General features: G+C 33.6%; 1 protein-coding gene across 1 annotated transcript in view; it reads left to right on the forward strand.

Annotated features, from left to right (window-relative positions):
* Nucleotides 1-27,005, forward strand: part of CCDC178 (coiled-coil domain containing 178) — a 477,035-nt gene that overhangs the window by 312,871 nt on the left and 137,159 nt on the right. The window contains exon 20 of the mRNA XM_032245388.1: nt 13,556-13,705. Within this exon, the coding sequence (XP_032101279.1) occupies nt 13,556-13,705 (150 nt within the window). The remainder of the gene's footprint in view (nt 1-13,555; nt 13,706-27,005) is intronic.

Below are 27,005 nucleotides of genomic sequence, written 5' to 3' on the forward strand. Positions count from 1 at the left end.
CCGCTCCCTCCCTCCCTCCCTCCCTCCCTCCCTCCCTCCCTCCCTCCTTCCTTCCTTCCTTCCTTCCTTCCTTCCTTCCTTCCTTCCTTCCTTCCTTCCTTCCTTCCTTCCTTTTCTTGGAGAAATTGAAGGGAAGAAACTTGCATGAAGGAAGGAAAATAGGTTTGACATCAGCAGAGTTATAAGGGTAGGAAAGGGCATTTGTCTTGACCAAGGACAAAGAAAGGATGAATCCTGTAAAACTGAGGAGCATGCTTCTCCCATCCAAAGATACAGCAGTATATTATATAAAGCGTTGTTTCAATTTAGACATGTGTCACTTCTCCATATTTAAGTTATTGAAATATGCAAGAAATTTATCATTTCTTTGTTCAAAAATATTTGGGATAAGGTCATTCAAATGCTGCTTTTGTATTGTTATTTACTGTTTTCACTTTTCTTCAAGTATTTATATCCACTGACAACTGTGAAGACTCTGTAATTTTTGAAAATCAACTACAGTAATTTCATGTGAAACTGTCTTACTATTTTTTTTTTTTTGAAATTTTAATCTCCTGAGTTGTGAGAACACAGCTTAGCAAAGTGTATGGAGGCAGCAAAGCAGGTGGTGTAGATTTCTGTTAGCCTTCCAAGGAAAACCTACAAGTAAACTGGAATGCAACACAGAGAGATTATACAGTAAAATGCTTTTGCAAACTAGGATTTAAGGAACTGGAAACCTTATTATTTTTCTCGGTGAAAATGTAAATAGATAAATTTCTATGTTTTTATGTTGTAAAAATGAATTATGACATGTTTCTCCACTAAATAAAAACACACACACAAACAAAATGCTATTCATGTATACTTCTTTGAAAAGTCCACTCATTTAAGAATACATGGCTCTAGTGGATACTTTAAAAAATAAAATTCATTAGTATTTAGTCCACCTATTTTCTTCATAAATATCTCTGTGCCCAAGAAAGTATGGGAATTAATGCAGTTTCACATATGTATTAAATTGTTCAATAAGGTTTACTGAGAGACTATTATGTACCAAGCATAAGGGCAAAAAGTTTAATGAATACAAAAAATTCACAGAAGTGGGGAAATTAATAAGAAGGTAGTAACTATAATAAAACATGGTGATTGCAGTGACAGAGCTATATGTGGAGCAGTGTTAAAAAGTACTAATTGTGCCTGACTTAGTGGTAGTTTTCCAAGAAGAGTTGAAAATGCTAATCTTTACACATTTCTTCACATACTAATATGTATGCACAATATTTCCTATCAATTAATTAGGAATTATTTTCCAATAACAAACGCATCATTACAAATTCCAGTTCTATTGCTTTTGAGTCCCACATTCCCCCTAAGGAGTTTTCAGCTTGTTTTGCTCCTTTTCAGCCTCTACCTCTCTTCATATTTGTCAATAAGTTACAAATATAAAAAGAATTATTTGTGTATTTGTGCATATAAAACAGTATAATTTTTGTCATATATTTAACTTACTAAGGGAAACTTATTACAACGGTACACTTACACTTCCTACCAGGCTAAAATGTCACATTGATAAAGAATTATAAAATACCTCTTACTAACCTTTCCAGGTAGACCAAAGTCTTTTAATTTCATACATTTGTTACCATAACTACCCAAATTAATCTATGGCCAACATCAAAAAGAAGGCAGACATGGGTCAGGCACGGTGGCTCATGCCTGTAATCCCAGCACTTTAGGAGCCAAGGTGGGCAGATTACCTGAGGTCAGGAGTTCGAGACCAGCCTGACCAACATGGAGAAAACCCATCTCTACTAAAAATACAAAATTAGCCAGGTGTGGTGGTGCATGCCTGTAATTCCACCTACTCGGGAGGGAGGCTGAGGCAGGAGAATCACTTGAACCCAGGAGGTGGAGGTTGCAGTGAGCTGAGATGGCACCATTGTACTCTAGACTGGACAACAAGAGCAAAACTCTTTTTCAAAAAAAAAAAAAAAAAAAAAACAGGCAGCCACGTAATGGATTACGCCACCTATGTTTAACCTTCCTTCCATTGTACTACATGAAGTGTTTCATTTTGTGGGGAAAAAAAAGTGGATCATTCAATATTTCCCCAAATATTTTTAGTTTTTTGACACATTTCTATTTCTACACTTTAATGTGGGATGAAACAGGGTTGAGGAAATGACGGGAAGGAAAGATGATGGCTTCAGGAGTGACAAGAGGACCTTAAACAGTGGAATGTTTTGAATGTTTTATACTTGACAAAGATAATGAGGGGAAACAAAAGGAAGAAAAGAAAAGATAGAAAAATAAATAGAAGTTGAAGAAAAACAAAGACGAGATAAAAAGAAGGCATAGAGAGAAACAACCATGAATTCAGTAGCTAGTAATGATGACAATTTCATGCCTTTATTTTTCTGATTGAGGATAGTTGCATAGAAGAAATCTCATGGTTATGAATCCTGAGAGACCTATGGTTACAGAATTGGATTTCCAGAGATGTTTGCTGTTTGGTTTACATTATTTAGGGGTTTTCTATTAAGACCCTGGAAAAATCTGGAAGATCTGGATATCCATTTACTTAATCATTTTAAGAGAGAGCAGTGTCATTGGTGACCATATAGATTTACATATCTTCAAAATATTAACCTTTCATTTATTTCCTTCCCCTTTGATTTGCAAATATTGTTTCTATTAAATTGCCCATTGGCACTTTCCTTTATGAGCTGATTGATGCAAAATTTATTATTCTGTTTCTGTCTTCACTGCTCAGCCTTATATTTTAAAGATCATTTGGTGTGGCTATAATGTTTGTCTAGTCTATTTCTTTTAATCACTGTAGAGTAGTTCATGGTAGGTGACTTGCACTGTTTATTTAGCCATTCTGCAAATAAATGGACACCTATGCTGCCCATGAAATTAAACTTTAGCTTAGCTCAGCAACATGAAATTAATTCTGAGTCCCCAAAACAGAAGTTTCAGAAGTCCAAAAATGAGCAGACCTCTAGCTTCTTATAAATCAAGATCTCCATGAACCACTTTTAATTAAAGAAGGCCTGGGTAGACACATTTGGGCATGATTAATGGTATTTTAACAGCTCTGACTATTCTTTGCAAAGTTATTGAGTCTCTTTTGAGAGTACTTACAAAGTTCACAAAGCTTTCTTTATTTTTTTAAGGACTTGGAGACAATTTTGAAGTTACTATTGATTGGCTATGTCACCTTACTATGGGCCTTTTCTGGAAAAATAAAAATGCTTTCTAGCCATTTCTAAGCATATCTACTTATGCTTAGGCTTAAGTAGAGTCCACATAAATCTTGAATGAGAAGTCTAAATTGGAGCTTTGTTAAGCATGTGATATGGTTTGGCCATGTGGTCCTACCCAAATCCCATATTGAATTGTATTCCCATAATTCCCACATGTTGTGGGAGGGATCTGGTGGGAGATAATTTGATTCATGGGAGCAATTTCCTCCATACTGTTCTCATGCTGGTGAATAAGTTTCAAAAGATCTGATGGTTTTATCAGGGGTTTCTGCCTTTGCATCCTCCTTATTTTCTCTTGCTGCCACCATGTAAGACATGCCTTTCACCTTAAGCCACAATTATGAGGCCTCCCCAACCATGTGGACCTGTAAGTCCTATTAAGCCTCTTTTTCTTCACAGTCTCAGGTATGTCTTTAACAGCAGCATGAAAATGGACTAATACAGCATGATACTAATATGTTAATTAAGGCTCTAGAGTAGGGGTCAGCAAACTTTTGTTTGTAAAGGAACAGACAGTAAATATTTCAGGCTTTATGATCCATACAATCTCTATTGCAGTTACTTAATTCTGCCACTGTATGGCAAAAGAGGCTAAAGACAGCATGTAAACAAATGAGTGGGAGGTGTTCTAATAAAATTTGTCTACAAAAGCATGCAGGGGCTGGATTTGGTTGGAGGGACATAGTTGGCTTATCCCTGATCTAGAATATCATTTTCCACTATGCCAGGATTAAGTTATTTTGGGAAGTAGATGCATCCCAAGATGAATATCTGTAGAAACTTACTTTAGGTATTTTAAATCCCATTTCTGCTTGGAATATATCGCAAAGTTTGGACAGTGCCCTAACGTGAACAACAATATCAGGTGAGTAGAGATGCTCGTAATATATTCTCTCCCAATAGAGTAGCAAAAGAATGAAGACATTACCAATAATTCAATCCATAAGGATATCATATTAGACTGCAAATCATTTACTGTACTTCTCATAGTTGGAACATCTGTGGCAATAGACCTAATATTTTCTGACCCTGAATATCCAGAGAAAAGACTCTGAGGCCTATTTTTTTAACTTCCAAGCACTCTCCTCGATGAGTATCTAATTTATTTTGAAAGACTGATGTAATTCTATAGGGCATTCAGAAATGAGAGCCTTTACATACTGTAATCTTAAGGGCTCTGCAATTCAGACCCAAAGTTAGAAGGGAGGGGGTGTAAACCCAGAAAGGATGTCAGACTAAAATTAGGCTGGACCCTAGCCTTAAAATTCTGTCCCTGCGTGACCTTGGGCAAAAAATTGACTTCCTTGGCCTCTATTTTCTCATTGTAAATGTAGAAATTTTTTTTTAATTTTTATTTCTGAAGGACTTGTACCAAATTGTTAATGTTATCTCTGGAGTATAGAAATGACCATCATTATGAAGAAAGGTTTTAATTTTCTACTCCACATACCTCTCTGTTATTTTCTATATAATATAATAAGCCTGTATTACTTCATAACAAATAGATTTCTAAAAGAAATATTTAAATTCTGATATAACAAAGATAGGACAATAAAGTTGACATCAAATATTTTTAAAATGCTTTCAAAATTAAGCATTTTCTATAAATGTAAAGTGGCATCAGGTTATCTGACTAGATCAATGGCAACTTGCAAAATACATATTTTAATTATTCTAAAGTTTTACTTAATTTATGCCATATTATATGTTCTGGAAACCCTTAGATCAGTTTTTCTCTCATTTGTAATGAAGTTTCTAGGTACTGTTCCTACATTTCTGCATTTATACAGTACATTATTATTTTATGATAAAGTTAGTTCATAATTCCTTAACTATTTTTGCTGATGACCTTTTAAAGTTGCATAATTAGAATAAGTTGTGGTTATTGTATTGGAATCTGTATCCCATGGGCCACGAAGGCAGCACATTAATTCTCTGCTTCACCCACTCAATGTGCAGTGCCATCAGCACAAAGATATTATTCTTTGTAATTACATAAGGAAAGGGTCTATTTAGTGTTAACTGACCTTTCTGTGACTGATCAGCCTTTTCCACCAGTGAAGTAGAAATGTATATCATTAAAATGTGAGTAAATAGGAAACCTTTCTAAATCTTAAACTGTTCAAATCAGGAGGTGCACATGAAGAGGAAATGGTTGTGCAGCCTTACACATGATACTGTGAAAAGAGGAGCAGACTTTTAAAATATATATTTTAAAATATCAACAAATTAAAATCTGATTAAATTATGATAATGCATAGGAATATTTAACAAGAGTATAACATCAAATCTGTTTCTGTTTAACATGCTTGATATCAGAAAAATAATTATTAAACTCAAAAAATATATTCAGGATTAAAATTTTAGTTTATTTAATACACAATAAATTTAGAGGAATCATCACTGTGACTGTCACTTATTGAGGACAAAATTATCCGGGATAATTCTAAGATGGCATATACTTTAAATACTGTAACCATTTAAACCATGTCCTTTAACTTGGAAAACATCATTGACGATATAGATTAGGTGAAACCGATTTTTGCTTCTTATTACATAATTTATTTTTGTAATCAGTTACATCAAATTATTTGAAGGGACATAAATTATATTGAGGAAAACTTGACCAGATGGTAATTTAATAGCTAACATAAGTGGCATTTGTGTAAGGTTTTCTTAAAATTGTTCAATAGTTACAGGAGGAATACTATAGTCAACATGGAGATAAATGTTTCTTTCTTTAACACGCACTCACATTTATCAGGTGTTTTTAAATAATAAATAAGCATCTGTATTTCTGGGTCAGGTTTTCCCTGCTGAGACCACAAACAGAGCCCTTATATGAAATATCTACAGAAATCAGTTTCCTTGAAACTTTACTCATCTCTTTTGCTGGAACTGATCTCTCACGGAACTACCATCGTTATGTGGATATGCCTTTTATCCTTCTTCATGTATAATGCATTCTGATTTAGTTAGATTTGTGAATGCCTCTATTCCCTTATCTGATTGCAAGCTCCTTCTGCCATGAAATTGTGTGTTTTTTTCATGTTATTATCAATAATTCTTGGTCAAATATACACAATGAACAGAGAGAAGAAATAATAATAAGGGAAAAGCAGGGTTAACAAAAGATATTCAAAAATTCTCAATGAATCTCTTCTGAGTTCTGAGAGGCAATGCCATAATGTCCATTAGTAAACTTTATGAATAAATCAACGCAGCAGCTAAATTTGTAAGCCAGTCAGGAAGGTAGGATGAGGAGTACTCTATGTAGTCATGTAGTTGGGAGCTGGGGCAGGACAACTAAAGGAAGTAAACTAAAGTCCCCTGGACTCTGACAGAGGCAGGTTTGATTGGTCAGCTGCATGTCACAGGCTTTCCTCAAACAGTGTCATAAAGGTTCCTCCACCGGTACCTCCCACACTGCTTTCTGTCTACCACTTGCTCAATATGTACTTTTGAATAAATGAGTGAATAGGGAGCATTTTGTTAAACATGATAATACATAGAGTTTAAGATATATAATGACCTTGATGCAGAGGATTGATATGTTCATTTACAAATCAAGAATGTTCTTTTAAAACTAATTATCAGAGAACTCGCCTTGGACAAGAGAGTGGTTTCCATAGCAGCACAGACAAGGAAGTGGGTCCTGGGAGAGTTAAAACAGTTATTTGCTCCTCTGAGGCTTCAGGGTATTGACACATATCATTCTTACAGACTTGCTTCTTGGAAACACTAGGGAGAACTCTCGCTTTCTGTAGTAATTGGCATATAGATTTTAAGGGAGAAGCAATGCAATAATGCCTCTATGCACACTGTAGGTGATGCTCTTAATAAAGGAGATGTTTTCTCCCTGTCTTCTACATTGTTAGAGGATCAGCCTATATTTTACACATTTGTGTTAATCACACTAATGCCCATGAATCAAAGAGGGGATGTGAAGTAACTCACAAAAAGACTTGGAACCCCCTTGTCTTATTTATTCTAAAATATATCCCCTGCACATTCTATGAATCAGTCTTAGCACCAATGCCGGTTTTAAGGACATCAAAGCCTCATGACATGCAAAGCTATCATTCCAGTGCTCCAGAAGGGCAGAAACATGCCAAGGGCATATACGTGGACTGTGGGGATTCAGTGGGATGGGATCAATGATATAATGCACAGGCATGTGTGCAGGATCATACACTATTGAAACAGTGGTGCTTGGAACTGAGGTGTCGATAGGATACTAAATATGTGGATACATTTTATTGTTTACACTATTAGTAACATGCTAAAGTCAAAAGACAGAAGAACATTTAACCTGACCTAGGAGAGTTTAATTCACAAGTCACAGGCCACAATAATCTAATATTCCTAAAGGACCAAGAAAATATTTTTCTTGACTCTCACTCCTCCAAATTTTCTCAGATATATTAACCTATGTGGTGAGGCAGCTTTGATCTTCTGATTCAAGTCGATGATTTTTTTTCTTCTTGCCAAGCTTTTTGTTTACCCTGCTCCCCAACTTGATGGAATCAATTCTACTGCAACGTGAATAGAATTGTTCACACCTCAGCCTCCTCCAACTATAGCTTGTAATCTTTGGCGAACAGGAATTAAATCTTATCCTTCTTTTTAATCCCTGGCCTAGCCATAGAGCTGAATACATAAAGTAAACCTACTAAGGGTTTGCTAAGCAAATGATTAAGTAAACAAAACAATGAAGAAAAGGCAAGATGTGAGGATGTTCTGGAGTAAAATCAATCAATAAATACTAACAATACATTTTTTGTTTTCTGGTGGTTCTGGTGGGAAGTCCATTCTTTCCAACCATGAGACTGAAGTGAATTGGTGCAGTCTATGCAAGAATATGGATGTGGTAGTAGGAGCCAGCAGAGCTCTGGTGAGATGAAAGAAAGCAAGGAGCTGTCTATAGTACATTATTAATAACTAAGAATTAGGCGATGACAGACAGATCATCAGAAAAGATTAGCTGAGACAGCAACAGATAATTACATCAGGACAGGAGAGTTAGAGTTAGAACTGGGTCAGAAGATGACAGTTCTCTTACATTACATAATTGAAAGACAGACCTAGCCCCTCTGCCTGGTAAACTGGATCCAAATGCCTGTATTAAGAGTAATTAAGGGCATATATGACGCATTGCTATACATTTAGTCATAGACACCATGATGATTTTACTAACAATATTTGAAAACAGCTATTTCACTGTTTGTACTTATAGGTACAGTGAAAATATTTTAATCATAACCACCTTTCTAGAATGTTTGAATCAAGTTTTTCTCTTGTAATCTCCTTTGGCATTAGTCCATCTTTGACTTTAAAAAAACAGTGCAGAAAGATTTAGACTTTGTCCAGGATAAGTGTCTCTGGCTGAAGCTCCACAGATATCCATGGGTTACATGATTCTGCTACATTCAACCATAATCCACAGTTGTACAGGCCCCAGGTTTGAGGGTCCATGCATTTGGTCTTGGCGGGGAATGCATCAGACCTAATCAAATCATGGGATAAGGAATCATGTAGATCACAAAGCACAAGAAACTGACAATATATCACCAAAATACCCACAATGATGTATGATTAACAGTAGACTGAGACCAAATTTTAATTTCCATGAGCAGCCTGTTTTATTTATGTCAAAATGCTGTGTTTGCCAGATTATAAGAAGACAGTTGATTGGCAGAAATGGACTTAGAACCACAGAATTCAGTTATTTGATTTGGTTATTTAATTTCATTAGATTTTGTGAAGACTGCTTTGCATATAGCGTATAAAAGTGCTGACTCGTGTTTATGAAGGGAATATATTGGATGGTTGAGAGTACGGGATCTCGAGCCAGTCTAACTTGATGACAAGGTGGCTGAGCTTCTCTGCCTAATAGCTATGCCACCTTGCACAAGATACCTGGTATTTCAGTTGCTTTGGTTGTATAACAAATACCCCAAAACTTCATGCTATAAATTAACTATGCTCATGATTCTGTGTGCCAGACATTTATATAAGACAGAGCAGAGATAGCATGTCTGTTTCACTCTTTCTGGACATCAGTTGGATGACTTGGAGACTAGGGATTGGATTTATCTTCAGATGACTCATTTATTCACAATTGGCGCTGTTGGCTGAGACTTGAGCTAAGACTGTTAACTTGAACACATGGCCTCTGGCCTAAATTCCTTACAATGTAGTGGCAGGTTCCAAGGGTGAATGCCCTCAAAGAGAGTGCCAGGTAGAAACTATGCTTTCTATTATATAAACCAGCCTGGGAAGTCACTTAGCATCATTTATATCATCTTCAATTAGCTGGAAAAGCCACAAGTCTACTAAGGTTCAAAAGAAGGAGAAATAGACTGTACCTTTTGATAGGGAGTGATAAGGTTCTGGAAAAAAAATGTGAAACTGAAAATATTGTTGTGGCCATTTTTGGAAAATACAGTTTGCTTCAACTGCTATCTCCTTGCTTTGTCTTTCTTATCTATAACATGAGGATAATAATGTATAGTCTCAGACCATTGCTATAAGGATAAATTCAGCTATTCTTAGAATAGCTCCTGGTTATAGTAAGCACTCCCTAATGTTAGCTTTTACTCTTTTTCTAATTCTCATTTTTGTCATCAAGCTAATGTAACACAGTATAACTAGTACTAGAGTGGGAGTGGAATGGCTTACAGAACTGAGGTGGTTGAAGCTTTTGGTCTGGAGGAATATTTCCTGTTGATAGGCACTGGCTATGTTTGTGTCCCTGACTTTTTTATTTTTGCTTCCACTGCTTCTCAACTTCTTTTAAAGTGGCATATTCTTTTCAGGGAGAGAAGGGTTGTTAATGTCTTACATCCAGTTACAATGAAGATTTGCTATCCTGAGTAGCTGTCTTTCTTCTAAAGGTGATTATAAGTCTCAGTTGTTATTTATTATATGTGGAATCTATAACAACATGCAAGTTTAGCCTTATTTCTAATTTTTTGCTATATATCACAAATTGAAACAGAAATCTGATATAGGCTTTTTTTCCGAAAAGAACCAGTTCTCTGATTGGAAATCCCTAGTCCCCACTTAGCCAATGAGAGATAGAAAGAAGGAAAAATAAACTGAAAATGGAAAAAATTGAGGAAAAGTCCAAGTGGACTCCATGGCTTAAAGAATAAGAAAAGTCAAGTGAGGGGAAAAAAAAAAAAGAGTAGAACTACTGTTTGTGTATTTTGAATACTCAACCTGTCTCCATTTTCCAGCATTTTTACTGACAGAGGAGGAAGCCAAGGCTTTCTTTAGCAATGGTCTTCAACACTTTTGGGATCATGGGCTAACTAGATAACCCAAGAAAAATGCTGTGTACAGTTTCATGAGGTTCACGTACCTTCTCAAAGTCAATGATTCACCCAAAAGAAAGACTTATTGTTAAGTTTGGACAATATGGTTATCTTTAAAATAGTTTTTAAGAGAAAAACTTATTGTGTGAATTATCTTTACATGCTTAAGATCTTCACCTGTCAAGTAGTACAGTATCAAATATATAATGAATGTGCCATATTATAATGGTGGTTATATCACCGATTGGTTACTGCATAGAAGTTGAAAAATAAAATGTGTGGTTCGAAAGGGTATGATATATGTATTTCCTAACTACTGCTATGTGTATGCATGCATTCAGTCACTTACTGAGAACTTGTGCATCTACTTATGTTAGATCTTCCCAGTGCAACATCTCTCAGGGCGAACAAAATGATGGTCCCAGCTCTCATGGAACCTACAATCTAGATTTTGTTCATTCCTTATAAGCATAATCTTTATTTTATAATAAAATATTGGGAAAAGAAGCTGTAATATCCCCGAACTATCAAGATTTAATGAAAAATTTGTGACAATAAAGAACAAACCATCGCCAGGCAAAATATCTTTTCTTAATAAATTCTAGAATATGGAAACCATTAACACACTTTCATAATGTCTCTTCTCTTCACCACACTATCTTCCCAATGTTTTCTCATCTCAATCATTATTAATAACTGAAATTGAATAAATAACAATAAATTCTTTTAGAAAGTGTTACATGTATTTAGGCCTTTTGAATGAATGTAATAGTATGGAAAACTTAAAAAGTGAAAAGAATTTTACATTCCAATTATCCTTTTATGAGCTGTTTCCTTAGGATATATTTCCTCCAATAACTATCATTCCCCCTTTGTGTCATTTACATGTAACAATATTATTGGTTAAAATTAAACAAGTCAAAGTTGTGAGGTGGACTCAGAGTTAAACTTAAAAAAACATTTTCAGTGTCAAATGAATACTAGCATTTAAAATTAATAAAACTTAAACTTCATTACACATCTGAAGGTCACTACTTGGACGCATAAGTAGTGCACTGGTATATCCTTCATGTAGTCATTACTGGAAAATGATAATGTTAAATGTTGTGACTGATATAACGTTTTGAAGATTTATTGACATAACTACACAATTTGATTTTTTGGTATGTATTCTAATTGAAATATATAAAGTGGTAAGAACAGATATTCAGAAATTGAAAATGTATGCATTTAGAAATCAAACTGTATATTAACCTGAGCAAAGTATATGTTATAAACTATTTCCCCATTTGTTTCATTAAATAGGTAAAATGCAAATCCCATAATTTGTATTACTCCTCTTCATTAAATGTTTGTAGTGGCCATCTAGAAATTGAAAGAAAAGTAAGAAGTAGGATATCTCAGATATCAAAATTGTGCTTAGATTAAATCAAATGAACAAATGAATGAAAAATTCAAAATGATGCCTATTCCTTAGAATATTTATCAGTGTTAAACAAGTTAATCACTTCAGGATTGGATTTTGATATTAATGTTGATACCTAAAATTAGTATAGCTAATTTTTGAAAAGAATCTCCACCAAAGGAAAATATTAATAGAAATTTGTCCTCCCAACAAAAGATAATTCAATGTGATTTTAGGCAAGTTTGTAGATAGAAGTTTCTGAAGTTTTAAATTATTGTGACAGATTTAAAACAAGGGCATTTAAAATGATTCTCAGTTGGTCATTTTGGTTTTTTGAAAAATAGCTATGACATAATATTTATCATTAGAGATCAATATGGATACCAGGCTTTCATGAGAAATGTGTTTGTTGGCTTTAATAAATCTTCAAGTGTGTAAATACAGAAATATTTGTACAGGCAGTTTTCTGCTGAATTACATTTCCTCTATGCACATTCTCAATGGCTACATTATTTTTTAAAAACTTATACTAAAGGTTTGGTGTGATGGCAATTTTCACAAACAATTTTAATTGCTTCACATTGGTTATTTCTGTATCTAGTTATTTAATCATCATTATCATCATCATGATTAATCTGCATTTATATGTTCTGACAACTTGTTTTGCTATTATAAATAACATTGTAATGAATAAAGCATTTTGCGTAGAATAGATTCCCAAAAGAGAAATTACTAGATCAACAGGTTTGAAAATATTCAAAGCTGTTGGTAAATACCATATTTTTTAAGAAGTCAGAGTAAGTTTTCTGTGCAAGAAATGTCAAAAAAACATCAGAAACTAAACTCAATTCATGCATTTAATTTAAAATTATAGGTAGCCCCCAATTTGCCAATAAATGATGATACAAAGTTATTTTCTAAGGAGTTTGCATTAGATTTGACATATATTTATTTAGTCATGGAAAAGGATATTGTAAAGTTCTCACTACTCACAACAGCAGATTTAACTTTCATTTAAATATAATTAAAATATATTAAATATAAACAATGACTCTGAGTGCTTCTAAATTTTGAGTTCCCTATTCTTTGTCTTTTACTCTTTCTTCCTCTATGTTTTTAATGTTTTCTGTGAACTTCATAGAGATAAAATTCTTAGCTACAAAGCACCATCTACTTATTTAAGCACAGGGGCTAGAGAAAAGGAGAAGAAGATAGGAAGCTGCAGAAGTGCTCCTAGGATGCTGGGTAGAGGGTCCTAGGACTGGGTACTTTTTCAAGGCATGATAGAAGGAAGTTCAGGAAAAGGGCAGTGCAAAGAGGTGAAATAAAAGTCAGACAAATTCTGATGAATCACACATTAATGTTAAAAAAAAAAACTGCATCAAAAAAGAGTATTATTAAATCAACAAAGGATGTTGGTATCAGGGGAAACATTTTTTGGTTGTTTTGTTATTTTTCTACTACACATAATAAAGCATGTTTAAATAATTTTAAAGATGTAAAAATTCAAACAAATCCAAATGATTTTAATTGTATGTATATATATACACAAATTATATGTATATATTTTTATCTTATAGAAAATAGTAGCTGATTCACTTGAAGAAAATCTGTGTTTAGCTCGAGAGTATCAACAGCTACAGAATACATTCTTAACAGAAAAGGACAATTATTTCAATATATATGATAAACAGCTATCACTTGATACCTCAATCAGAGATAAGAAACAGGTATTTGTTTTTCTAATTGTTTTAAGATAATGATTTATGTCTTATATGCACTGCAAAAGTGAAAAGTAGTTTGTGTATCTCTGATCTGATGATGATACTTCACAATGTGGCATATTTTCTTTATGTAGTTTTATTGTACATTTATATCAGCCTTTTAAATTTGAACTTTGAAAGAACAGTTGAGGAATGAAAAACTTGGTTTCTAATCCACTATTTTGTACTAATTTGCTTTTAATTAATATGAACAGAAATATCATTTTTTGTTTGTAGATTTCAATATGTTATTATAGACTTCATATTTCAATTTGAATAGCGGGTGATCTTCCATGATAGGCTTCTAAATTGTCCTTTTGATATATGGGCTCCAAATTCTAATAACTATTTTTTTATTAAATATGGAGATTAATTGGAAAGTTGGAAAAAGAGCTGACCTTCTCTGATTACTGAAAATCACTGAGAATTCTAAATATATTTTGTAAAATCTTCTGTAATGACAAGTGGAAAGATAAAGCACACAATGTGCTATGAATCAAAAAAAAGAAGAAATTCCATTGCTAGAGTGTTATGATACAGCCACTTCCTCTATATTCTCCAGATAGTAACAAGAAAAAATTTTCTTTTGAATATTTGATTCCCCCCCAGGATTCAAATTTCAGAAAATAGAGTCATTATTTTTTTTTAACAATTAACCTAACCATGAAAACCAAAATGATCCTTTCTCCTACTGGTGTCACCCATATTATTGCATTATAAATCAGTAGTTTAGAATAGCAGTGCTATACTTATCCCTCATGATTATGGAACGTTGGGAAGACAAAAGGTGGGATTCAAATGCAAGTTCTACTAGCTCCATGATCTTGGCAAGTTGCCTTTCCCAACCTCAGTCTTCTCATCTGCAAAATAAGATTTACCTCACCGGATACTTGGTAAGTAATAAAAAAGAGCCATTCATAATAAGTTACTGTGAAATTAAAGGGATGCTATACAACTGTAAGTGATTATTACATTCATCTGGTATCCTGCCTATGTACTCCCCTATTTCCCATCCGTCTTTTCTCATGAGATTTAAAGCTTCTGAATACACTGGGAAAGAGAAGAATGTATTTTTCTCTTAAAATTTTGAAATGATAGCAAGATGAGGATAAGTGTGTTTGGAAGTCTGAGGTCAGAGGATCACCTGAAGTCAAGAGTTTGAAAGCAACCTGGCCAGCATGGTGAAACCCTGCCTCTACTAAAAATACAAAAATTAGCCAGGTGTAGTGGTGTACGCCTATAGTCCCAGCTACTTGGGAGGCTGAGTCAGGAGGACCGCCTTAGCCCAGGATGTGGACATGGCAGTGAGCTGAGAATGCGGCATTGCACTCCAGCCTGAGGAACAGAGTGTGTTTGGGAAAGAATTGATAACACAGCTATCTGCCAAAATCTTAGTGTCCTCAAACCATTTTGCATGATTCAAAGAAAGGGCATGTATGTATCCATGAAGAACTTGTCCAATCAATTCATGCATTTGACATTGTTATTTGAGGTTAAACATATTCTATTTGTTGTCCATAATTGAGAAGGAGAAAATAATCAATGGTTATACTGTATTTCTTTTCCTATGGTGGAGGTGGGGAACAAAAGTAAATTATGTGTGTACTTATCAGTTTATATAGAATCATTTGGTGGCAAATGACAAACACATTTGATACATGCATAAATAGTGGAGACCCCATGCTTTTTAAGAGAAAGCCCTCACACCACATTTTCATAGTAAGAGCAAAATTATCTTGATCTCATTTTGGAATTAAAAGAAATCTTAATGCAAGATACACGGACTGAGACTGTAGTAGAAAGCGACAATGGAGATTGCTAGGAGATTGGGTTTATGTTTGCGATACCTCAGATGAATCAGTTTTAGCACACCTGTTTCAGGGAAACTTTCAAGATTTATTCATACTTCCAATCATTTTTCATTTCCATCCTTCAGCGATGGAGGTCATTAAGTGCAAGCTGCCCTTGTCAGTGTCATGTAGGATCAATTTGCTGCAATGGACAGAGAAGTCTTATTGATGCTGTTAAATCTGTCAGTGAGAAATCGTATGTCATTAGCGTCTAATGCACTGCTTACAGGATGGAATTTGGCCATCAAAAATGAGAAAACTCTTTAATATTTTAGTCCATTTCCTTGATATTGCAGCATTTCCCATGTATGTAGGTTTTAGTTCTTTGACCAGTTTAGTTTGGATACACGAAAACACTATTTAGTCTCTAATTCTCTTGTTGAATTCCCTTGTCAGATAAAATGGATCTCACTTTCAGGAATTTTGTGCATCTTTTTCCTGTTTTAGGCGAATTTCATTGCTTCCAAACATGAATTCCTTTTGGCGTGGCAAATAATTATATTTTAATTATTGTGCTTCTTAGGGACTATTATTATCTCTTTACAAATGGCACATTTTCACACTTCTTGGTATTTCAATGCCAAGAGTAATAAAGAAAACCTAATGAAAGAGTAAAACAAATTGAAAATAATGTCCCTTTACTTAACATAGTCTTATATACACATGCCTCAAATGTTAAAATGCTGTAGTATTTCTCTTAGTGTTAATATTATGTCTATTTTATTTGCTGTGTTTTTTGATACTTTTCTGTACTTTTACATTTTGTAGTGATAGGTATTTTTGCCTTTAAAAATCAAAAAGAGGCAAAAGTAATTATGAAAAATTCTTATTTGCCCTGTTCATGGGTAACGATAGAAAATAATCTAATCTAAGACTTCTCAGACGTCAAAATTAAAATTAAAACTAGAAAAAAATGAAGAAAAACCTCTGAAAAACAGATTATACTTCCATGAGAATATAGACATTTTCATTAGAAGCCTTCAAATACTTTTAATAAAAATATGCCATTTTTAATATTTTATATTAAAAATAAAAATATCTATGGGTATTTTGATGAATCACCATGTATTTGTTTTAAGTGACACCACAGATTCTTTGTACCTGCACAGAAAGGTAAGGTAGGCAAGCATGCAGACACTGATGTGGCCTGTTGGTTGAAAACAGGATGGCTTTCCAAATGTGTTAAAATATATTTTTAAAATTATTTCATTAGCCATTTGTAAAGCTTTACCCTTGCTTACTGCAAATCCAGTGCTTTCAAACTAAGTGAAGGAAAATTATGACAGAATCAACCAACATGTAACAAATACTTATGTGGACAAAGTATTTCTGCAATACAGTTTACAAATATTATCTTTTAGTGTCTCTCAGTAATCCTGGGGAATTTTCTATTACTATTATCTCTCCCAATATAAGATGTGGAATTGAGATTGAGTGTCATACAAGATTGCTCAAGTAGAGGGAGATGCTGGAATTGGAATAAAATGCAGGTTTTTCTTATATCTAACTTATTTCAGAATTATAATGCTACCTATTTACTATAACATTAATTAAAAAGTTCTATCATGGCTAATCAGGTTATATAAAACTTGGAAAAAAACATGTAGATTGCATATGATATCTCTGGTGTTCAACTGAAATAGATTATTTGATTTACTAGTTGTTTTTGTAATTTTATTTCATTGGAGCCACTTTTTCAATGATTTTTTGGGGAAAGGACAACCTATTTACTTGGAGAATATTTAATTTTCATAGGGTTTATAGATAGGTTTCATAATTCTAAATTGTGAAACTTGAACAAGAAGTGCCTACAGAAATATTGCCCTTCTCTTTAAAAAATGATTTTTAGAGGAAGAATCTTAGAGAAGCCAGAGTGGCTTAGTGATTTATTACATACACAATTAAGTAGAAGACATGTTGTCCTAGAACTTAGTTTTATTTCACTCATGTTCAAATGTTCTTTCCAATAAACTGTAGTTAAGCATATGCTATGATTTTTTTGAAGGTTTGACTGGACCAATAGCTGAGATGTAAGCATCTATTTTAAGTGACTTGGGTCTTTGAAAAAAATCACAGAGACATGAATTAGAAAATTACTCTGCAGCAGTGTGTTGTCCACTAGGGAATACTTCTGATCCTCATAGAACACTTGTAATTCCTTCATTCAATTATTCAAAATATATTATTAATCACCAATTGTTCTATATATCAACAATGAACAATTGGAATTTGAAATTTAAAATACCAGCAATGAACAATTGGAATTTGAAAGCTAAACCATGATGCCATTTATATTAACACACATACAAATAAAGTGAATTCAACAAAATACGTATAAGATCTACATGAGGAAGAGCACAAAATGAATGAAAGAAGCAAATCAAAGAAGGTCTAAATATATGGAGAGATATTCCATATTCATGGAGAGGAACTCAATATTGTTAATATACCCATTCTTTCCAACCTGATATATAGAGTCAATACAATCCCAATAAAAATGCCAGCATATTTTGTAATCCCAGCACTTTGGGAGGCCGAAGCAGGCAGATTACCTGTGGTCAGGAGTTTGAGATGAACCTGTCCAACCTGGTAAAACCCCATCTCTACTAAAAATACATAATTTAGCTGGGCATGGTGGTGGGCACCTGTAATCACAGCTACTCAGGAGGCTGAGCCAAGAGAATTGCTTGAACCTGGAAGGGGGAGTTTGCAGTGAGCCGCCAAGATTGTTCCACTGTACTCCAGCCTGAGCGACAAGAGTGAGACTCAAAAAAAAAAAAAAAAAAAAAAAAAAAAAAAAAAAAAAAAAAAAAAATCAAACAAACAAAAAAATAAAAATAAACAAACAGAAAGAGAGAGAGAGAAAGGCATAAAAAGACAAAAAATAACTAGCAAAATATTGACGAATAAAGTCAGAGGATCGACACTACCTAACTTCAAGATTTACTAGCTGACAAAGCTGACAAAGATACTGTAGAAGTCACAGGAACATGCCACCTTATTTTTGCTTCCGTGCTAGAGGTTATGATCTCGAGTCTAGACTATAGCGTAGATTAGTGCGGAATCCAAGCTTTCCAGCATCCTTTCTTCACCCCACCTAGAGAAGAATTATGTATTTTTGCTATTTAATCTATCTTGCCTGGGTCTCACTAGACAACATTTCCATATTAAATTCTCAAAAAATTGTATCATATGTAGATTATATTTTCTCCTACCATTTTCATCAACTTTCAAACACAGTTTCCTTTAATACTCATTTTGTATTGATGTGCTTAGGAGCCAAAGTCAATTCTAGCAACAAACAAAGTTATTTTCCTAGAGAAATGTGAAAGCTGTTTGATTCTCATTTTTATAAGTATTTCGTATTGCTTGTTTTCCTGCACACCATAAAATTGTGCTTGGATAGTGATTTCTGTCTACTTGTTTCAATGTAGATAGAAATTTACTTCTTTCATATGAAAACCACAAAATAATAGTTTTCCCCGTAACAGCTGTTTGAAGACCCTATCAATGTCTCTGCTTCCATTTCTTAGAACACAGGCATGTGGACATGCACACACACACACACACACACAAACATTTGTTCTAAAGGCATTATCACATTTCATGGACTGATAAGCTTGCATTAAATTTATACTGTCCCATTTCTCTGAAGAGTTTTCCTCAAGAGACCTGTGAAGAACTTTGGTGATGCCTGGGACAGAAGTAGACAGCTGATTGTCTATTGTTCTATCTCACTTAATCTCCCTTTTGTTGTCTTAACTCCATAAGGAAAATACCAAGACTGGGAGTTTATTGCTGGCCAATACTTTAAAGAAGTAAACTTGGTTTAAATCAAACCAATTATTTGGTCCAATACCAGTTTTGAGTGAGATTTTAATTTATGTATCTTTCTTTTTTCATTTTTTAAATAACTTTATTGAATCATATTTTACACATAATATAATTAATTTATTCCAACAGTGCAACCAGTGATGTAGTAAATTTCCAAGTTGTGCAACAATGACCATAAATCAGTTTTAGCATGTTTTCATTACCATAGTAGTAAGATTTTCATGCCCATTTACTATTTTTTTTAATTTAATTTATTTTTAAATCATACTTTAGGTTCTGGGGTACATGTGCAGATCATGCAAGATTGTTGCATAGGCACATACATGGCAATCTGTTTTGCTGTCTCCATCCCCTGTCACCTATATCTGGTTTCTCGCCATACTATCCCTCCCCAACCTCCCTACCCCCTGCTGTCCCTGCTCTTCCCTGCCCCAGCAGACCCCAGTGTGTGATGCTCCCTCCCTGCGTCCATGTGTTCTCATTGTTCAACACCCACCTATGAGTGAGAACATGCAGTGTTTGATTTTCTGTTCTTATGTTAGTTTGTTCAGAATAATGGTTTCCAGATTCATCAATGTCCCTGCAAGGGACACAAACTTATCATTTTTTATGGCTGCATAGTATTCCACGGTGTATATGTGCCACATTTTCTTTGCCCAGTCTATCACTGATGGGCATTTGGGTTGGCTCCAGGTCTTTGCTATTGTAAACAGTGATGCAGTGAACATACATATGCATGTGTCTTTATAGCAGAATGATTTATAATCGTTTGGATATATACCCAGTAATAGGATTGTTGGGTCAAATGGAATTTCTATTTCTAGGTCCTTGAGGAATCGCCACACTGTTTCATGAAATTTCGAGATTTTCTTCTGGTAGAGTTGCATAGCAATAAACAGATTTATTTTAATATTAGCCACACTTTAAGAGTGATTTGTTGAGTGTGATGATGGACTCTAGTATATCAAAAATATTCAGGATAATATTTTCACATGTGTGTGTGGTGGTGGGGATATGTAGCTCAACCAATGGCTATTTTGTTCCCCCTGGAATATCTGGATATCTGGCAATGTCTGGAGACATTTTTGGTTGCCCCTGGCTTCTAGAAGGCGGAAGCCAAGAACAGGGATGTTGCTAATCATCCTACAATGCACAGGACAACCCCTCTCCCCTTCACACACACTAACATTCTCCAGCCCAAATGTCAATAGAACTGAGGTTAAGAAACCTTAGACACACAGAGAAAGAATTTACTTGTCATATGTATGTAACATGCGTGTATATGTATATATACATATATATATATATATATATCATGAAACACTGTATACTATATCCCCTTCTTAAAGATTTAACCTGTATTTGTATATTTAAAATCCTGAGAAATTCCACATTAAAAAACCTGTTAACTCTGTTAACCCTGAATTTTCTACTGTCCCTGGAATTCTTTCTTCTTAGGTAAACTATTTACTACTGATTGACTTGGTGTTTAGTAGATTAAACCTTGGAAAATGTTATTATCTTTATATATATATATATATATATATATATAGAGAGAGAGAGAGAGAGAGAGAATATATTTAAAGAATATATATCTTATGCTTATATTAAGAGAATATATAAAGATAGATATATATTTATATATATATAAATATATATATATAAGTAAGCATAAGATATATAGATAAGCATAAGAGAATAAGAGACTATACATCTTATGCTTATTTATATATATATATATATATATAAATAAGCATAAGAGAATAAGAGGCACTGTGTCACAACTGTACTTCTATGATATTCCACTGATATATAACTTTCATAAAAAATAAGTATTACTTTTATTACATACAAATCCATAGAATAATTTGGAATATTCTCAAATAAATACATTCCTTAGAATACATACACATCCAGAATATTGATTTTTTTTGATGCTATAGTAGAGCAATAAAGTGAAATAGTATTGTTTTCGTCACTTAAAACTGATGTTTAGAAAATTACAATAAAACAAGTAAAATATTCTCAAATACACCTTTTATGATCAGCATGTTTTCTAATTATCTAATACGTGACATGTAACTACAACTGATTTTCAATTTTGTGGGATTATCTGTAAATGATTTTTTCATTTTGAGCTGTGCATATACATCGCAATGACATAAACATTTAGAAAAACTGATTTTATAATCATCTTGTCCCAAATCTACAGAACTATATCTTATAATCACTTATTAAAATAAGTATTAACATGGAAAATGTATATTTATCTGCTAAATATTTTCTTTAGTCATTTATTTTTTTCTTCAGAATTTAACTGTCATTAAAGGTGGGATGGAAAACCTATAGACAGCTTATTTAATCCCATGAGCCTCTGATAATAAGGAATATGAATATCACCCTTGTAGGATGGTTGTATAAAACAATAAATGAATAATTTCTATTTATGAAGCACTACTATGTACTAGGCACTTTGTTAGCTTTTATATGTAATCTTAATTCTCTGAACAACTCTGAAGCATAAATATATGTCTTAAATGTAAAGCACTAGAACAGCTTTTTACAAACTATATTTTGCATATAGAAGATGTGCTTACTAATATTTCTGTTATTTAGATAAATATGTGTCCCTCGTTTCTTCTATCAAACTGTAGTGTGATTATATGATTATAACATAATTTTCTACTCTATAATAGGAATTAAATAGTGGTTGAGAATATGGGATGAATTATGGGTAGAAAGGACAGAAGTGTAAGTAGTAGAGACATTATGATAGTCAGTTAGAAAAACATGCAGAGGCTCTAAGGAATAAAGAAATAACACCATGGGAAGAAATCTAATGCCCAGGTAAAACTGACAGAGGATTATAGGGTAGAAAATCGTGTGTGTGTGTGTGTGTGTATGTGTGTGTATGTATGTGTGTGTGTGTATATATATATATATGTATATATATATGTGTATATATATATATGTATATATATATATATATATATACACATATATATACATGTCTAATATGAGGCATAAGGGATAGACTCAGCAATGACACATGTGTTGGGGGAGTTAATCCAAATCTTATACCACCAAACACCAATTAGAACACATATACAAATGAAAAGTTCCCATTTGCAATAGCTACAACAGGCAAAAATTTCCTAGAAATACCTAATATAAATTATGTCATTGTAAACTTCATGAAGGAACCTGTAAAATTTTACAAATGAAAAAGATAATAAAACAGCACATGTCATAACAGTACTCAATATTTTAATTTGGTGAGATCTGTCTGGCATCTTAACGTTATAATTTTAAAGCAATCCCAAATAAACTAAAATAATATTTTTTGGAAGCTGATAAATGCATTCTGTACTGGAACATGAAAACAGATTTTAAAAATTATGGGGAAAATGAGGGGATAATTGTCTAGCTTGTTCTGAAACAAATAATAAAGCTGCAAGAAGTGTAAGTTACAACAATGACAAAAAGTTCAATGCATCACAAGGACTGCCTAGAAATAAAAGTAAAGTCCTAATATGCCAAGGATTTTATTGTATAAAAATGTGAAAATTCAAAGAAATGGCAACATAGTCGTTTCAACAAAATGCTGCAAGTCTTACCGTATGGCTTTGGGAAATTGCAAATAAATCCTGCCTTGAACCATGCCAAAAGCCACAAATGCATTAAAGTGTTAAATATAAACACAAGATGTAGTTGAATAGATGTCTGATCTTGAAATGAGAAGAGTTTTTATCAACATCATGAAATGGAAGAAATCTTTTAAAATAATCATTTATATGTTTGCTGACATGAAAATTAAATGTCTGTGAATTTAAAACTATGTGAAAATATTTCAACATCTGTGACAAACATGAACTTTAATATTTTTACCCCATGTAGTGCTACTCTATGTCTCTTAAAAGATAACTTCTCTAGCAGAATCATGAAAAAAGTATTTAAATAAGTATTGCCTTGGTATGTCGTGTCTTTGTTGAATATTTTAAAAATACAAAGCAAGTTGATAAATAAAAGTGAGAGAAGCAACCTTAATAGTTTTTTTTAAAAAAAGGAAAGGAAAACAACAGGAAAGCGTTTGCACCCGCAAGATTAGCATAATATTTTATAATGATAATATCTAGTTTTTGGAGGAAGCACTGAAATTGACACTTTCACCAATAGTGATATTGTACTTTGAAATGCCCCCTATGAAGAACAAATTGACAATATATAGCAAGAGCCTTATATATTCATACTTTTTTTCTCTAAGGAATATTACTAAAATGTGCAAAAATGGTGTTTCAACAAGGATTTGATTATAAAATGGGTAGAACAGTGTAGCACAGAGCCCGACTGCCTGGATTTGAATCCTGCCCTTTTGCTTCCTAGCTACGATTTTGAGCAAGTTCTTTACCTCTCTGAGCCTGTGGTTTCTGATCTGTAAAATGAGAATAATAGCAGAATCTACTTCATATAGTTTTTCTGACAACCACTTTAATACATGTAAAGATTTCTAACAGCTTTCATTACCTAGTAAGTTCTACATATATTTCAGTTACATTTTTTGTTGTTATTAAATGAGATTATGTAGCATACTTCACAAATTGTTTAGTATGTGTATAGAGAGAATAAGAATCAAAACAGGTATTATCATTATTTTTATGCTATTATGAAATAAACTGGACAGTGGCAATGCAATCTTTATAGGAATGACTGATTCCTTGTGTTAAGAAAGATTATATGAAATCAAAAAAATTGTAAACTCATCACTTTTTATTAACCAAGAGTGAATTAAAGACACTAAATATCAAGTAACTTAGGGATGATTATTTATATTTTCAAAGGATTCTTACATCATGAGAGGCTCTAATAACATAGTGAGCCATACAGTCATTTCAATTATACTTAACTAAGTAGGATTTTGTCTGCATTCAAATTTCCAGAGAAGATATTTTTCATGATGTACTCTAATTACTCATATTATTCTTTTTGATACGGGGTCTCACTCTGTCACCCAGATTGGAGTACGGTGATGTGATCTCAGCTCACTGCAGCTTCTGCCTCCTGGGCTCAGGTGATCCTCCCACCTCAGCCCCCTGAGTAGCTGGGCTCACAGATGCATGATACCATGCCTGGCTAATGTTTTGTACTTTTGGTAGAGATGGCGTTTCACTATTTTATCCAGGCTGGTCTCAAACTCCTGAGCTCAAATGATTTGCCATACCAGACCTAATTATTCATATTCTGTGTATACCTGTGTACACCTGATTCTATTAAAAGAAATTACTTGATTTTAGGAAGTTCCTCAACTCATTTACTAGAGACTAATTAACAAGTTAAATGTTTTCCTGCTTTCTTGAAATGGACCTTGAGTAAAGCAATTTACTGGTACAGTCTGACCCTTTAAGAGTTTAATAGGTGACTATGGAAAAATATTGTGGACAGATAGACATTAAAAATACTTTCCTTTTGTCAGTTAAAGAGTAATTCTCACAGATTTCCTATCAAACTAATCCTGAAAACGACAACTGTTCTTTTTTAAAATCTCATATATTTCCCTCATAGTGAATCACTGATTAACAAATAAAACAACACATACACACAGGCAATACATTATCTGAGAAAAAGAAAAGTAGCAATGCAGTGAATATAGTGTTTAGAATTACATGAGGCTGTGTCAGATATAAAATCCCTTTCTATGTGTGTACCTATGCAACAATCTTGCATGTTCTTCACATGTACCCCAAAACCTAAAATGCAATTAAAAAAAAATCCCTTTCTAGTTATTTCCCTTGGTGCTGGGTATCAGAATTGTGTCATCTTTCAAAAAAATTATCGTTTTAAAGAAACATATATGCACTATATTCATAGGTTATTGAGAAAAGTATATAAAACAAAGCTACTATCTGCATGATGTACATAGAAAAAGCAAAAATGTTATCTGTGAAAGCAGAAAAGAATTTGGCTTGCTTGACTTTTTGCATCAAGCAGGCTACAGCAATCTTTTGATTCTAATATGAAACTATAGTAAGGATCATTGCACTAATGCATGAGGATTTGTGATAATGTTGCAGAAATTTTACTGTCAAAACTGAACTGCAGTGTAATGACTTTTGTTATCATGGTTTCTAATAACTATTCAGCATGAATTGACCCTACATATGTTTTGCTGCAATAATATGTCGCTAACTCAGAAAGCTAAAAAGAAAATAAAAAACAGTCAACATAATGTTATGTATAACTTCATGATAACCTTTACTATTCACATTGTTAAAACAATTATATTAATAATACTCACTATACAAACTATGGGCTCACATGTCAATAAAACCTCAGACCCATTGTGACAGTTCTGGCTAAATAAACCTACAAAGTACTTTACAATAAAACATGTTCTCTGTTCAACCTGGGCACTAGTTACTGACTGTTCGTACTACTTCCAATCTGATTGCTATCCTCTATTGTAAGGAGGCTTCGACACGTTTCCCTACTTCCTATAAGGTTTTTCTTTTTCTTTTTGAGCTATATCTTTAGTTTTTTACTTTCTATATTTTTGCATCTCTTTACCTCCAAAAATATACTTCCTTATTGCATATATTTTTATCTCAGCATCTCTTCTCTGCAATAAGTAAGAGAAAGTAGAATGTTTACTTTTCTGGGTGGCAGTCACCATGCTAGACATTTACAACAGGTGTAAATCATTGAGTTGCACCAACCATATCATAAATGTTGACCAATCACAGATATCATTATCATTTTTATTCTATTATTTAATTCACAAAAACACTATGAAACAACTTGGAATATTCCCATTTTTTCTTAGAAAGCAAAGCTACTGTATTAGTTTGCTAGGGCTGCCCTAACAAAGTACCACAGACTGAGTGGCTTAAACAACAGAAATTTATTATCTCAGAATTTGGAAGGCCAGAATATGAGATCAAGGTGTCAGCAGGGTTCTGATGACCTAATAGGATGGATCTGTTCCAAGCCTCTCCTTTGCTTATAGAGGGCCACCTTCTTCCTGTGTCAATATAATGTCTTCAATATAATGACAGATTTGTATGCATCTGTCCAGATCTCTTCTTCATCTTCTTTTTTTGTCATTGTTTTTGTTATTGTTTGTTTGTTTGTTTAACTTTCATTTTAGATACAGAGTTGCATGTGCAGGTTTGTTACATAGGTAAACTCATGTCACGGGGGGTTGGTGTAGATTATTTTGTCACACAGGTAAAAAGCCTAGTACCTATTAGTTGTTTTTTCTGCTCTTCTCCCTCCTTCTAGCCTCCACACTCAAATAGGCTCCAATGGTCTGTTGTTCCCTTCTTTGTGTCCACGAGTTCTCATCATTTAGCTCCCACTTACAAGTGGAGCATGTGAGATTTGGTTTTCTATTCCTACATTAGTTTGCTAGGGACAACAGCCTCTAGCTCCATTCACATTCCCACAAAAGCATGATCTTGTTCTTTTTATGGCTGCATAGTATTCCGTGGTGTAGATGCACAACATTTTCTTTATCCAATCTGTCATTGATGGGCATTTGTGTTGATTTCATGTCTTTGCTATTGTGAAGAGTGCTGCAATGAACATTC

This window comes from Sapajus apella, unplaced genomic scaffold (assembly GCF_009761245.1).
Source record: "Sapajus apella isolate SASKATOON/1434 unplaced genomic scaffold, GSC_monkey_1.0 scaffold57, whole genome shotgun sequence".
NCBI classification, from domain to species: Eukaryota; Metazoa; Chordata; class Mammalia; order Primates; family Cebidae; genus Sapajus; species Sapajus apella.